Genomic DNA, 16351 nt, shown 5'->3' with positions numbered 1-16351 from the left:
ATAATGGGAATCCACTTCAGCATACCATGCAGAGTACTTCTAACATCTTATTAAAAATACTATCAAGTGGAGACTATAAATATAGCCTAAAGTCAAATAAATTTACTGGAAATACACACAACCATCAAGCTGCAGATGTGAACATCAGTACTTCTTCCTAATAAAATCAAACCTCAAGAAAGGGTCTCACTTTATGACAACTTTGCATGTATGTTCAAAACAGTAGAAATGGTTTAAGAACCTTTCTGCTTCGAAATATCTGAAATCACAATAATCTCAAAAGCTCAGCTGTATATTATACAGCAAAAAAATACTAAGAAAGGTCATACACGGCAAGGCTTCTCATTTGTCTGCTACTAGTTCTACCAGAATATTTCCAACTTAAAGATGCAGTTTTGTATTCACTACATTCTTAAATAACCACTGTGTTTTGCAGAAAATGGTAATAATTTCATTAATTGAAGACACTGGTATGTTGATTTAATTAAGTATAATTTTATAGGACACAACAACACAAATGGAAGTTTCTTGGAGCAAAACAAACAAAAGAGATGTTTCACTAGGAAACTAAACTGGTTTGCACTCTTCCTTTCCCAGCGGCCACCAAAACCAGCACCGCTAGAACTATGCTAACATCATCAGCTTCCCTAGAATACAAATAAAACTGTCTTGCTGCAATCAGACAGGTTTTTTTCTGTCTGAGATAAAGTTTTTAGCTTAATAAAAACTCCACAAAATCAGCCTTTGTATGTTAGCTCCATTCAGAACGGATAGCAGCAAGATTCTCAGTCCTACAATTTTTATTCAACAAAGAGCCAGGGTCAGACATGCCCTGTGGAGCAGGGTTGTACTCCTAGCTCAGACTCTGCGCTAAGGGCAGGACAGCGTCCAATCTGATCTTCTGAAACTGTTACGATTGATAAATAAGCATGAGAAAAAGTTACTGACAGAATATTTTTAAGACAAATTGCTGAACAACTCAGTATATTTAGAACTCATTTTAAACGAACTATTGTCCATTTTTTCAAGCTCTTATTAAAAGAAAAAGACAACATGGCCCGTGTTGGAAAAGCAATAATTTAAACATAGCTAATTACAGAAATTAACTACGCTACCTTCAGCTCATGTTTTTGCTTTAGTTGCTGAATCTCTACTGCTCCCACAGTGTTTGCCATCAAATCTTTCATCTTTTTTTCATAATGCTCCTTTAAACGCGTAAGGTCATGAGAAAGCTACAGTGTACAAAAAGACACAATCTTTTCAAACAGCCCGCAGTGCAAACTTCATGCTAAAGTACTCGAAGTATATCATGCACGTTGCCCAGTCTGCCTACTGAAACACAGACAACTGAAGGAGAGAATATTCACGCAGGGAAGCTCCAGCCCGGCGAATGGACCGTTACCCCTGCAGTTCACTGGACTTGCCGAAAGTCAGGCAGGCACCTTTGCACTATGCTGGCAACTATGTAAAGAGAGAGATAAAGTCACTTAGTCTAAGCTAACTGCATATTAATTATATTATGCACATCTCTTACAAACCATTCGGAAACACATCAGTTTTAACACGAGCATCATTCAGTGGAGCGCAAACCCTACCCAGTGCATTTCTGACTCTCCTTCAAAATGGTGAATCAGATGAATTCTCAAAGGCTGATGAAGCTGCAGAAGTTGCTGACACCTGAGAAAATGGAGATCTACAGTACTAATGTGTTGGGAAAGGAGAATCTAATAGCGAAGGGCACAGAGACTTGTTCCCACTGTGTGGGAATTGGGAAGTATGCGTCTTTCCTCTGCTCTATCACAGCCTCATTGCATGATCGCATAACAACCTCATGCATGAGTATATTCATTTGCAAGGTAAGTTATCATGGAGAAATAATTAATGGAGTACTAATTAATCATCGCTAAACATTTTGAGGAAGCCAAATGAAAGCAGTCAACATTTCAATAGGAAAAAAAAATAGATATTTGGCATGCCTTATAATAGAAAAGAAGCCCAATGGAAAAACCCTCTGCTTGATGCCAACAGAGTTATTTGGCAAATGATCAAAGCATCAGGAAAGAGAAGGCTTACTGAGCTGAAAACAAAGGGGCAGGTCCCGCACTGAGCTCTACTAGGATAGGTTAGGATGCAATTACCTCCAACATGATGACTCTGGTATTACAGCAGTATAATTAAGAACAGCATCTGGTTCACAGCCTAGGGATATTTGATAGTATAAACACTTTCAATTCTTAAAAATAAAATTTAAAATATCATTTCAAAAGTAATAATTAAAAAGTGACTTTGAGGGAAGTCATACTACCACTTACAATTAAAATCACGCCTCCAACCTTCCCATACTTTTCAACCAACTGAAAAAATAATAGGTAAGTCCCTCATAGGCTCTGAAAGACTATAAAGGAAACACGCTGGGAAAATATTGTTAACATCCATCGTAAGACCTGAAGAGAAGTAAGAGTTAGTCAAAGGAATGGATACAAGGAGTAGGTAAAAAGGGGAGTTGCTTCTGTCTATACTGAAATGCTGAAGCAACAGCTTGTTTGTTTTATCTTCTAAATTCTAAAGTTTTGATCTTTCTTCATCCTCCTCCAAATCTCCTCTCTAGTTTCTCAACTTCTCCAGCTCCCAGTGACCCATACAGGGGCAGCAGTCTCTCAGACTTCTCCATCCACCAGCTAACAAACTCCTAACCTCCTCACCTCTATCCTCAGAAGAACAAACAAGCAGCCACATTAAGACTTACATGCTGAAGTGCAAAGTACTTTCCAGTCTCTTCCAAAGATATTCAACAACCACACTCAGTTTTCTTCAGGTTAGTTGAAAAACTTCCTCCCCAGAAAGAAACTGCTGCAACAGCTTAAACTTGTTCTAGTCAGGTCAAAAAACAAACAAACAACAACAACAAACCAGTAACAACAACAAAACCACAACATCAGCACCCAGCTTACAAAGTGCTGATTTGAGTGGAATCAACTTTTCCAGCTAATTGCTCACTCCCTGATTTCCAAAGCACAGGCAGCAAGGATGGAGGTCAAGGGAAAGCAGATAATGGATACTGGAGGGAAACAAAGAAACGAGGCTCTTGTTTTCATTAAGATAAGAAGCCTGTAAAATGCAAAATAAAGGCGCTATAGAAGAGCAAGTGCTTCAGCGTTCCCATCTAACATTCTCACATTCTCTGTTTGAAAGTGCACATGTACAGGGACTGTATTTCCTGGAATAAAGGCACGATAAATGTGGCAGCAAGAGCAGCAGTATTTCAAACAGGATAAAAAGTATCTAGAGCTGGAGAATCAGAAAGCAGCTAAAGCAAACATACTCGGGTTAATGAAAAAATAAGCAGAATGCACAAGTTTGGTCCTCAGTTTTGGTATTTCCCCTTCCTGCCACTGTATTGCCCCTATAGATTTCTCAGTGCTGGAGCATTTTGCTCAATGACTATACTCAACTACAAAGCAGTTCATAGGCATCTATAACTGGTTGGCACACATCAGAGAAACTCAAGTTTTTTTGCAGGATCTTCAAGCACCAAAACCTCCTCCTCTCAAAGGAGCTGTGCTCCGGCCAGGCTCTGCACTGCACCTGGGTACGGGCATCCTCCCTGCACTCAGAGCAGGGAACTGACTGCTTCCCCAGATCACACGCAGGACTATTTATTTTTCCCCCTCACAATAAGAGTAAAAAGAGAGGAAATGAAGTATAGAGAGCATGGGAGTGCAGACCTCCTCCTGAAATGCAGTCAAAAAGATACAGGAAGGGCACATACCCATGTTGCTAATGGCTTCCTGGCAGAGAATAGATGTCACCAATATAGCATTTCAATCACACCACCTTTCTTCTGTCCGCAATAAATGGTACAGATTTCTCTTTGACAACATAAAAACTAATATTTTATTTCTTTAAGCTCAGTCACCATCAAATGACCAAAGTGATACAGATCTAAGGCAAGCAGGTATGGAACACTGTCAGTTTTGTGACTTTTGGGTGCCTGAAGGATCCCAAAACTTCAAGCTTCATCAGGCTTACCCCAATTGTTCTTCATATTTTCCATACTCATTTATCACTTACACTAATCCAGCAGCTGCAAGAAACAAAACGTGAGGAATTGCCCACATGGAAAAATGATCCCATTTTTACTTCCATTTTTAACCAGTTTGAGCTTTTCTCTTTTAAGGAGTTCCTGTTTAATACTTTCATCTTTACCCTCTTGTGTTTTGTTCTGGACTGCTACTCCCACAGATTAACACCTCCTTATAAAAATGATGGCATTTGAAGCTGGATTAAGGAGACAGGAAATACAGGAGAGAAAGGCAAGTGTTGAAAATCAGAATAACCTCAATGACTGAGCAGCACTGCAGGATACATACGTGTCTCTTGTGGTTGCCTCGCAAAAAGGAGCTGGGAATTCCATTTTTACACTCAGAATCACTTTGTTCTTCGTAGCTTTCAAACTCACTTGAACTCCATCCATACTCCAGTGAGCTGTTTCCACCATCATCACCATTTTCAACATCATCATAAATCATTTCTTCTGCAAGAATTAAACCAAAATAAAAGAAAGCTACACCGAAATACCTGTTTATTTAAACAATAAAAACCTTGTTCAGGATTCACCATAAAGAACAATGCAGATTTTCATATGTGTACTTCTGCATAATATTAATTAATTCCAATATTTTAAAAAGTGAGTGTGTGTTGAAACAGTACCAGAACATACGGCCAGTGCTCCTGTTACACACCACAATACCATTGGAAACATGCCCTACTCAAACAGTATTGCTATGTCCAAATCCCACAACATATTAGAAAGAATTCACAGCTGCTACTCAAACTACAATTATATCCTGGCTGAGAAACCACAGTGCAAAGACGTCTCCACCTAGTTCACTAAGGGACTTCCCACTAATAAAGGCATTACCCATAAATGCAACTTAATAAATTCAAATTCTAAATGAAACAAATTTTAATAATAAACATCTTGCCTAGATTGCGCTAAGGACAAGAAATGAAAATGTTAAGGCTTTAAAGATAAATGTGTGCTCTACACAAGAAACTGTTCTGTTGAATCATTAACATGGTTATAATCAATTTCAGTAACAAATGAAGAGCTATGAAAAGCAGATGTCAAATTTCTAAACAAGCAGAATAATTCAAACATAATTTGTTAGTGGCAAACAAGCTTTGAGCATAGTCTTCACGGTGAAGAAAAACAACACAACAAACCTGAGCAAAAGTTTAAAGAGGCTTCTCTATCCCTAACTCCACCATTCCCAATTAAGGAAAGATCTAGGCTCCACCAACTACTTTAAGATCTTTGCTAGTCCCTACAGCAAGGAGGTAGAGCACTGCAAAGCTGAAGTAAACCCTTTTTGTAGACTCAGTTAAGATGGTAAACAGCTGCCCCACATCTCCCCTGTAAGTATTTGGTAAGCTGAATACAATTTTCCATCAAACAGCAACCTTTATGTGGAAGGAAGCTTCCAAGAATAGAGCAATTCTCTGTACAGCTGTGATAATGCTGCATTATTACATATTAGTAGACAACTTAAAACATTGTTTCCCTACCCACTCTACCTTGTTTAGGTTACCACAGCTACAACACTCAATGCTGCCACCCTCTAACATACAGAATACAGTCACTCAGGAATTTCAAGGTGTATCTATAAAATAAAGCAGAATTCAGCGTCTGGACATAGAGGTGTAGGAGACAGGCTGAGATAGATGTTGTCAAATGTCACCTTTAATTTTCAACACTGTAAGATGTAATGATGATTGTCAGGGCTAATTCTGTTTATATAGAACTTAATTAATGCATCTGTTCAGTATACATGCACGTAGGTTGCGTTACACTGATTTTAACTTAAAGTAACATCTATACAGTCCATATTACAAAGCCTTCAAACCTGGTTCAGAGTCTGAATTTTCTCTTGGCACGTCATCATAAATTACTTCATCTGGGTCTAAAAGCAAAACAAAGCAAACAAAAAGGAATGAGAAAACCCTTAAAATGTACTAAATGAGACCAAGAAAGAATTTTGGCAGTACTGGTAGGTACTGGAAAAGGTTGTCTAGAGAAGTTGTGGACTGTCCCTCCCTGAAAGTGCTCAAAGATGGGCCTTGAGTAATGTGATGGAAGGTTTAATTGCCCACAGTAGGAGGGTTGGAACTAGATGATCTTTAAAGGTCCCTTCCAACACAAGCCATTATATAATCCCATAATATAGTGGAGATACAATTCATTTTCCCTCAGCATTTTACTAGTACATCTAATCATGGTTATTCGAACAACACAATAATGCACAGGAACTGTAATTACACAGTATGTGTGACATTCCAAGCGCTTTTATCTACATTGTTTATTATGACCTTCAGTAGCTCGAAAACAGAATCTGCTTCCACAGACAGCTCACTCCTTTTCACATCACAGCACTTATAAAGTGCTGCTCAACACCTTTACCAGTTAGCTTTAAAAAGCTGCAATTGACGTTTTCAGAAAAAGAATCAAAACCATAAGTAACATAATGAGCAACTTAGGAAGTCAAGAGGTAAGCCAGGAATGTAAATTCTTCAGCTGTTTCAAGTGACATTAAGATAAACCTCCAGCCCAGTGGGATCCTTCATATTGCCATATCTGAGAACAGCCAGAATAACCCATCAGCAAATCACACTATCTATGTTCAGCTTTCAAATGGATGTATTTGGACTTCATGATCTTTAAGGTCTTTTCCAACCTGAGCAATTCTATGATGCCATTAAAAAATTATGCCAGTTCCCTCCCTTCCACCTTCTCTAAAAACTTGTTAGCCAGTTACTGTAGGAGAACAATTTCACACACAGTCTTAAGCAAATTTCCACAATACACACGATAGAGCCACATGTCCTTTAGACAGTGATTAATTACTCTGTAGATTCCAAAAAGCGGAATGGAAAAGTGAATGTTAACTTTGTTTTAAAACACATAACTTTATTACACCACTGGATATTTCTAACTGGGCACAGTTGGACTCCAGAATAACCCTAAAAAAAAATACAAATGAACATGGACACCTCTGTAAAATCTGTGCTATAGAACAATGTACATTACACGTACTGTTTATCACGACTTAAAACTGACCTTCTTCTATGGCTAGATTCTGAGCTCACTGATACTTACTTTCCATCCACTCTGTATTTGCAGGGTCTGCAACCCACTTGGCCAGAGCATCATCCTCTCTCTTGACCTGGTTATCTTCACTTGAAGGGAAGAAAGAAAAAAAAAAAGGCATAAAAGTATTAAAACCTACACAACAATACATTTAAACATCCAAGAAAACAAGTCAATAAATAAAAACATCTCGCTGATTTCCAGTTCTCACTCTGAGGCTGATGATTACTTAAAAACCCTGCTTCAGCATGTAATTAGGATTTTAATAACCTAATCCATTTAATAGTCTGATGACTTCAGTCAATAAATTGAAAACACTTCCCTTCCAACCTCAAGAAATATTAATTTCTAAATTATTTTTTACCAGAGCACAAAACTCTCTCTTTGAAAGTGTTTTCACTATAAATAAAAATAAAGACATTCAAGGTTACAGCAACAGGTGCACAGTTTCTTAATGGCCTGGACAAGGCTATTTTCCTTCTCTAGCTGCCATCGGTGGGACTCAACCTTCAGTAGCCCATCCAGTTTTGGCTCCCCAACACTGCTTTTCTACAGAGACATGCAGAAATTGATGGGAGTTTAGCCAAGGGCTACTGAGATTGACATGGTACAGACACAGCCTACAAGAAAAGGGTTGAACACAGGGAACTTAAGTTAGCCTGATAAGAAGGGTGATCCAGTAACAGCTATAACTATCTGAAAGAGAGCTACAAAAGTGATGGAATTCCATCAGCCATGGCTGGTCCGACCGCATGTTGGCAGCAGTCGTGCTGTAGCTGATGACTCTATAAAAATTGTATATTTATTTTCCTCAAAATGTCATGGACAGTTACATATACTGGTCCTTAATCTGTCCAGATTTTGGTACAGAAGCAAATTTAAGGAGTCAAAAAAATAACAAAACTTGAAAGAATCAGACATGAAAAATGAAAAATGAAGTATTTGATTTGTTGAATCCGCAGTTTCTCGGGAATTAAAGTTTCACAGATCATTAAAACATGCTGAATTGTCAGTCACCTATTGTGGGGCTCCTCTGAGTTTAAAGAATTACAATGACATTCTTCAGTTGCTGACTGCATACCTGCTAAATAGAAAAAAAACACATACAATCACCAAAATGCTTAGAATGAAATATTACTGTGGTTCAAATGGCACAAATTAGTATCAGAAACTTTGTTTCTTTTTTAAGCACTGCCAATAAATAATCTACGCAACATTTTTATTCTTGAACATATCTAAAAAAAGTGCTTCTTCACACTACCATACCTATTTTTGCAACTCAGATCATTCAGAGGGACAGAGCAATTTGTTATAAGAGTTAGCCAGAGAAAATTACAGTGGCTGGCACATTTAATTCTTCTCTCTCAAACACATATTCCTTTACAGGCAATAACCACCACAAACATATTCACGTATATTCTCTGATATGCCTAGTGGCAGTAGATACCAAAGGCTACAAAAAAAAGTGTTATAATACACAGAATTACAGTAGAATTGCAACCTAGATAAACAATAATATATTCAAAATGAAAATAAACAGGATATGGAAAGCTTTCTGTTCCTCCTGCTGTCTTGGCATTAAGCTGTCAACTTTGCCAATTCTGGTTACAAAATAGGGGGATTGTTCCCACTTTTGTAATAATCCCTAGTTATTTCCTCTTTTGTCTTAATATCATGCAAAAGGACAAGCAGAATTCACCAAATCATCTGGAAAAAAAAACTTCACAGCAAATCTATATCCACAAGATCTAGAAAAACAAGTAAACAGAACTGGATACAGAAAAGGTAAAAGAGACAGGAATTCTGCTAGAACATAATTCAAGTATTCTGAGGACTTGAAAAGAAATCATCTGGCTTGAATACGTAATCATGACACTGGAAATTATTTCGTGACATTAGAAGGGAATTAGCATTAATCATTTTCAATGGTAAGAGAAGATGGGAGTCCTAACTTTTGCTTTATGTGCAAGCAAAAACAAAGGCCAAATATCGCAGATGTAAAATGTTGGGATATAACTTATCCCTTAGTGTTTATACATTTTCTTCTTATGCATCTTAACTGTCTCAACCCTAATGAGGAAAGCAGAGTCTTATTAATTTTTTTTCCCATTATTGCTGTTACTCAAAATTTGTGTGTGCTTTTCAAATAAGCTGACACTGATTGACTAAGTCCCGCTAAAATTTAGCTCCTACTCCATGATGAAAATATTCTTCTATTTTGACACACAATCTCCCAGACATCAAGTCCGAATGCTACGTAAGCATTTACAAAACAGCACAAGGGTCTCAAGTTAAACAAGGATTCCCCCTTCAAATAAAGTAAGTTGCAAAAATACCATACCTTCCTCATCTACAGAAACACTACGTATTATGACAGGACTGGAGTATGCTGGCAGTATCAAAGGTAAATTGGATGGCACTGCATAGCCACAGGGCACAGGGACAGAATATCCACTGGACATGTTTGGACTGGCAGGTTCATCTTGAGGACTTGGATCTGGTGAGGAAGATGGATCCTTTTCTTGCATTGGGGAAATGTTTATGACTGAGTAGGGATTTACTTTCCTTGGAGTATCTTCTGCAGTAGGTTCTGATGCTTGTAGCTTCTCACTTTTTTCTAAGTTATCAGCTCCTTTAGCTGAAAAATTAAACAAAGTTTTATTTTTTATACCTGTCCAAGCTGCTTAACATTAGTATTTACAAATATCCCAAACATTTATATGACTTGACATACGTCTTACTTAAAATCTGTGGCTCAAAATTCCCACACTGTGGTGCTCTCCTCCCCATTTTACAGATGAGGAATGCAACAGCAGCAAAACAACTAAGTTACAAAGATGCCTATGGAAAAACAATAACTTGATCCTAAATACTAGATAAGGAGATTTCCAACAGGTTACCCGGATAGCTTCTTGCTTACCATACAAACACACCTGCAAATAGCCTTAAACCCTGAAGTTTGAAGCCAGTCTCTAGTGGAATTTGTATCTTACATATACAATCATAACAAACATTTCAGAAATAGCCATGAGCAAAGAAAATGCTCACTGGAGGGACACTCTTCAGGGAGCTGAAAATGCTCTTCTACGGAAACAGAAAAAAAAAAAAAAAAAAAAAAGACTTTTTTCCTCCTTGAAAATAAACTCTCTTCTTTCTGGTATCTCTAGAGAACTAAAATGCAGTGGAACTGAAGGCCATTTCAAAGCAAGCTACAGAAATGGATCCCAAGTAATCAGAAGTTTTTGAGCTGGAAACATGACTTTGCAAGCAAGCAACAATTTTTCAGAGAAAGGTTGTATTTAAGTTCCAGATTGTCAAACTGCACAGTCAACTGATCAGTTATTTATCTCTCATTGCCATGACCACAGTGTCTGTTGACAAAAGAAAACTGGATCAAAGTCAGCAGAATCAGCTGTTGTCAATTTGAGCAGAATACAGTAATTTCCAGAACATACCTCAGATTAAAAACATCTGCAAGTGTTGTAAAAACATGTTTTAATCTTCAATAAAATAAGGTTCCTGTTATGAACAAAATTCTGACACTGACTCCGTTTCAATGCATATCAGCTTAAGATCAGCAACCAGAAAGCTTAGCTGCAAAAGCAGCACATCTGGATTCATCTGCACCTATTGCAGTTGCAAGGGCAAAGTTTTATTGTAGCATGGCACTATGACTGAGACCAATACATTGCTTTGTACTGGACATGGGTGGGAAACCCCACACAGACTGCACGTGTTCATTGTTTGCCTTATCAAAACCACCACAAGTATAGCTAGCACAAATAAGCAAAACACACGCATGGCTGTTCCACAGATCTCTCTTCATATCATAGAATTATATCACAGGTTGGGTTGGAAAGGACAGTAAAAACCATTTTGTTCCAACTCCACTGTCACGGGCAGAGATGACAGTCACAAGATCAGGTTGCCCATCCAAACTGGTTTTGGGTGCCTCCAGGAATGGTGCAACCACAACTTTTATGGGCAACCTGTTCTAGTGCCTCACCACCCCCTTAGTAAACACCTAACCTAAATCTCTCCCTTTTTAGCTTAAAACCATTCCCCCTTGTCTTATCACTATCTGTCTGTGTAAAAAGTCAGTCTCCCCCCAGCTCACAAGCTCCCCTCAAGTAATGGATGGCCACAATGAAGTCTCTCCGAAGCCTTCTCTTCTCTCTAAGTTAAACAAGCCCAGCTCCCTCAACCTTTCTTCAAAGGAGAAGCCTTTGATCACCTCCATGGCCCTCCTCTGGACCCACTACAACAGTTCCCCATCGTTCTTGTGCTGCGGGCCCCAGGCCTGGACACAGTACTCCAGGCGGGTCCTCACAAGGGCAGAGCAGAGAGAAACAATCACTTCCCTTGCTCTGCTTGCCACGTCCCTTTTGATGCAGTTAAAGATACCACTGGTGTTCCAGACTGCAAAAGGCCTGATGGCTCGTGTCTGGCTATTCATCCATTAGAATTCCCAAGTCCTTCTCCGCAGGGCTGCTCCCAATGAGCTCTTCTCCCAGTCTGTACACATAACTTGGGACTGCCCTGTTGCCCAAGTGCAACACAATGCCTTTGGCCTTGCTGAATTTCATTAGGTTCACGTGGACCCACCTCTCAATCCTCTCCAGGACCCTCTGGATAGCAGCCCTTCTACCGTGCCAGCTGCACCACTAATCTTGGTGTCATCTGTAAACTTGCTGAGGGTACACTCAATCTCATTGTCTACACTAGAGATAGAGATGCTGAAGAGCACCAGTTCCAAGATGGGCCCCTGGTGGACACCACTCATCACCAGACTCCATCTGGTCATAGAGTTGTTTACAACAACCTTCTGTCGGTGAGCACCCAACCCTTTACTCACCACCACATTTAAACTCAATTGAGAGATACGGATGTGGTGTAGGACCATATCAAAGGCCTTCCACAAGTTCAGGTAGACTTTTTACATGTTTTTCTTTAATTCTATGATTAATCCTGACTCTTAGCCTAATGGAGGCAGAACCCATCAGGCTGACTCACCTGTGACATTAGCCTCTTGGTGCTCTGTGCTACTTCCAGGATCAGGAGGAGGTGGTATGAGGGCTTGCCTGTCTGCTTCCGGTATCTCATCCCCACTGTCAAAGTCAAATTGTTCTCCCTCATCTTCCTCTTCATCATTTGTACCCGCAGCTTTGGGCTCATGTTCTAGAGCTGTGCAAAAAGACAATCTTTAGTTTAAACTGTTTTCACTCTTAATAATGACTTTACATGACCAGCAGGTGCTGTATGCTACGAATGGAATTCATACAGCAATGCCTTTGACTGTTGCAATGCTGGAACAAAACAAAGCTCTTGACAAACTGATAACCTCATCACTATTCAACAAATTTGCTAATATAAACAATAAAATTATTAGGAAAGCAATAGAAAATAAACACAGTTGTGCCAGGACATTTGGACACCAAGCCATTTCTCTTTTCTGATTCAAATTTCTAAATCAGAATGCCAGTGTTTCTTCATGCACATCAATGAAGAACAGCAGAATGCTGTTCCTACCCCAGTCTGGAACAACGTATTAAATAAAGTCTTGGTTTAAACCTGTTAACCCCATTACCACTCATTTCAGTCACCAAGGTGCATTTTGGTAAAGGGAGGGTTGACATTTCATCTTTCATGTTTGAAAATGGCAATGGCTGAAACCATCACATCCTAACGTGGCAGTGTTGGGAGTATTTTTGTCTTTTCTTATGAAAACCTTGCACAGGAGACTTGCCACTCCATTCAAGCGTGGAGAGTGGGAAGAAAAGCTGAACAACAGCTTGGTGCTATTGTTCTTATCCATATAAGCATGGAAAAACCACGAGGATTTAAAACCTTTCCCCTGCATTATCTACTGCTATTTTTACTGTGTGTTTGTATCACAGGAAACCTGTACATACGCCCAAATCTCATGCTGGAGATCCCATGCTGCAGGTAGGAAAGACAAAACTTTCCAGGCCTCTCTCTGTTCCAGCATAAGGTCCTCATCCCCTGCCTAAACCTACCATAGCTGCTTTTCTATCACTTGGAGGGAAAACTCTTAATTGGAAGTCTCCATACAGAAACAGCATCTGTAGAAAGTCTTTGGCCCAGACAGCCTTTCCCAGAAGCTCCTCCTCAAAACCACTATTATACAGGAGTTCAGCCCTGTATTAAAAATGTTATAACAGCACATAACTACAAAACAAAAATAAATATTTGACTACGTAAATACACAAATACTTTATAAACATATAAATGAAGTTTGTAGGTTTCTCTCCCTCCTTTCAGGTAACACACTGTTAAAAACAAAGTCTCGCAAGGGTGTTTGGATCTCCTGAATCAGGATGATATTATCAGCTCTTCTAGCATCCAGGACTTGTTTTATATCTTTACAATAAAATCCACACAATCCGCAACTCTAGACTGCTTAGATTGTCATGGTAATCAGCATTCTTGCCAAGGCTTCAGTTTCTTTGGTCAGGCTGAGCCAGCATATTTTATCACAGCAACAAATAACAAGATCTTTCACGCAGTCTCTCTGTAGGACAGAAAGTGAACTAATTGCAAAAATATTAAGGAACAAGAAAGGGGTTATCCTGCATTTATTGTCATAGTTTATGGCTGAGGCAGCAGGACATTTAATTTAATTCTGATGCTTTTTAAAATTCTTTTGTACACAGTCAGCCTTTAGATTAAGGCTTTTCATATTTGCCTTTGTCCATTTTCCTTAAAGATGAAAAAACTCTATAGATCTCTTTCAAGTGACTTGAGACAACCACAGAACTCCTCCTGATTCAGCACCCACCTGACCTGACTTTGTTCTGCTTGCTGCTCAATGGTCCGAGGAAAAATGAAGGGAACAGGTTTTGTTGCTGTTGTCTTGGTTTCAGTATATCTCTATAGTTCAAACTTAGTAAGGTAGGGGTTTCCAAGTGGAATGTTTTGGGTTTTTTTTCTTTTCTTTTTAATGATCAGCATGTGAAGTATTCGTTAGTCATCCAGACTAGCCAGATAAGTAAGCAGATACAAGAAAAGCACAGAACACAACAACTCTTAGCTGCATACACTGCAACCTGCCACCCCTCTTGCTGAACTACAGAAGATCAGCAGCAAGTGCTACAAGCACGAAAGAGAGACCTTCTTTATTTTGTATACTGGGAAGAGGAAGACAGGGTTACTGGAATTAGCTGGATGTGCTCTGATCATTTCTATGGGATTTGGCCACTGTGGAAACTTGGGCATTGCTTGAGGAGGGCTCGAGTAAGGACACTGAATCTACCTGCTCACTGGAGGTCAGTTCTAGAAATCAGCAAAAGAGCATAGATATAAGAAATATCCATGTCATACAAGCAAACATCTAGGAGGCAACATGAAGTTTTATGGCTGCTGGTTACAGAACCTTCTGAACCCATTCTTTTCCTTAGGGCAGGTGAAGGTAACATAGGTATCAGATGCCAGGCAAATTCTCTGCTCCAGCACTTTCACGCCGATGCAATTCCCCAGGCGCACAAGTCCAGCACAGTGTCATTTGTCAGAGAGAGACAAGAACTGCTACCAGCAAAAAAGGTAATCTGAGACACTAAAAGCAAAAGGAATGACTCAGGACCCAGGAGCAAATACTGATCAACGAATGTGCAGCTTCCCTTCAACCTTTCTATCCATTTCCCACAAAAACCAACTAACTCATATTTTACGCGGAAGAAAGAAAATCTAACATAAGAATCAAGTATCTCAGATAAAAAATATTTTCAAAAGGTCTTACCTATTTTTTTCTGTTATGGTTGCTAATGCTGAACCTACTTGTATACAAACACTTTGCACAGGAAATAAAAAAGGTGTAGACTTGAAAGGTGGGCCTGGGTGAACCTAATATGGTTCAACACAGCAAAGTGCAAGGTTTCGCACTTGGGCTGGAGGAATTCCAGACATACATACAGACTGTGAGGAACAATCCTTGAGAGTAGCCCTGCAGAGAAGGACCCCCAGGTCCTGGTGGATGAAAAACTTAACATGAGCCAGCAGTATGCTCTTACAGCTTGGAAAGCAAATGGGATCCTGGGCTCCATCAGAAGAGGGGTGGCAAGTAAAGACAGGGAGGTGATTGTCCCCCTCTACTCAGCTCTTGTGAGGCCCCATCTGGAGTACTACATTCAGGTCTGGTGCCCCCAGTACAAGAAAGACAAAGAGCTGTTGGAGAGGGTCCAGAGGAGGGCCACTAAGATGATCAGGGGGCTGGAGCACCTCTCCTATGACGACAGGATGAGGGAGCTGGGCTTGTTCAGCCTGGAGAAAAGAAGGCTGCGGGGTGACCTCATAGCAGCCTTTCAGTACCTAAAGGGTATAAACAGGAGAGAGTCAACTCTTCGAATGCGTAGATAACAGCAGGACAGGGAGAAATAGTTTTAAGTTGAAGGAAGGAAGATTTCGGTTGGATGTCAGGGGGAGTGGTGAGGTGGTAAGGTGCTGGAACAGGCTGCCCAGAGAGGTTGTGGATGCCCTGGGCAGCCTGGTCTAGTATTAAATATGGTGGTTGGTGGCCTTGCCTGTGGCAGGGCGGTTGGAGATTCATGATCCTTGAACTCCTTTCCAACCTGAGTCATTCTGTGATTCTGTGACTGCCCTTTGCGCTTCAAGTGAAGAACCGTTCAGCGCTGCAGATAAATACAGATTATGTCATAGAAAAAAAAGAGAATATTTTGTATAACTACAGTTATGAAAATATGTACTATGTTATGAAAATATGTGCTTTTTCTACAGTTGTTTGTCTTAAATAAAAAAGTACACACAGAGAAACACACTTCAGCTCTTGGGGAGTTCTACAATAAATTAGGACGACACAAGGAACACTTAAACTTGAGCTGAATCTGACTATCAAAAAAAATATATATATCACTTAATGCTTGTGAAGAATGTTCCACTTCTTCCAGTCATTCAGTTGTTAATCAACATGATCAGAAAGTAAAATAAAATAAAATAAATAATTTTAAAAAGGGATTTCCAGGCAACTGTGACTGCAGAAAAACATGGGAGGGTGGGGATGGGGTGGGGAGAGAAAGAAGGAGAGGGTGATATGTCAACATCATAAAATCCATCTGAAATTACTTTGAATAATTTAATTATTTAGCAGGAATTCAATTTGCCCTTTCACTGCTGCTCACATTCTTAACTTTATAAACTCCAGTCAGAGCAATGAGAATACAGTAATTGATT

General features: G+C 39.5%; 1 protein-coding gene across 9 annotated transcripts in view; it reads right to left on the bottom strand.

Moving 5' to 3' along the window:
* ARHGEF10 (Rho guanine nucleotide exchange factor 10) overlaps positions 1–16351 on the bottom strand; it is a 109623-nt gene that overhangs the window by 69302 nt on the left and 23970 nt on the right. For 4 of the 9 annotated variants that reach the window (XM_072333184.1, XM_072333188.1, XM_072333189.1 and 1 more), the window contains exons 3-9: positions 12161–12331; positions 9489–9785; positions 8165–8231; positions 7157–7236; positions 5907–5963; positions 4371–4534; positions 1116–1232 (exon numbers count right to left, since the gene is read on the bottom strand). In XM_072333184.1, coding sequence (XP_072189285.1) covers positions 1116–1232; positions 4371–4534; positions 5907–5963; positions 7157–7236; positions 8165–8231; positions 9489–9785; positions 12161–12331 — 953 coding nt within the window. The remainder of the gene's footprint in view (positions 1–1115; positions 1233–4370; positions 4535–5906; positions 5964–7156; positions 7237–8164; positions 8232–9488; positions 9786–12160; positions 12332–16351) is intronic. The other 5 variants (XM_072333190.1, XM_072333192.1, XM_072333191.1 and 2 more) reach the window with 3 other exon arrangements.

The sequence above is a fragment of the Excalfactoria chinensis genome, chromosome 3 (assembly GCF_039878825.1).
Source record: "Excalfactoria chinensis isolate bCotChi1 chromosome 3, bCotChi1.hap2, whole genome shotgun sequence".
In the NCBI taxonomy this organism is placed as follows: Eukaryota; Metazoa; Chordata; class Aves; order Galliformes; family Phasianidae; genus Excalfactoria; species Excalfactoria chinensis.
Note: the sequence above shows the minus strand (reverse complement) of the source record. Positions and strands in the feature narration are given on the sequence as shown.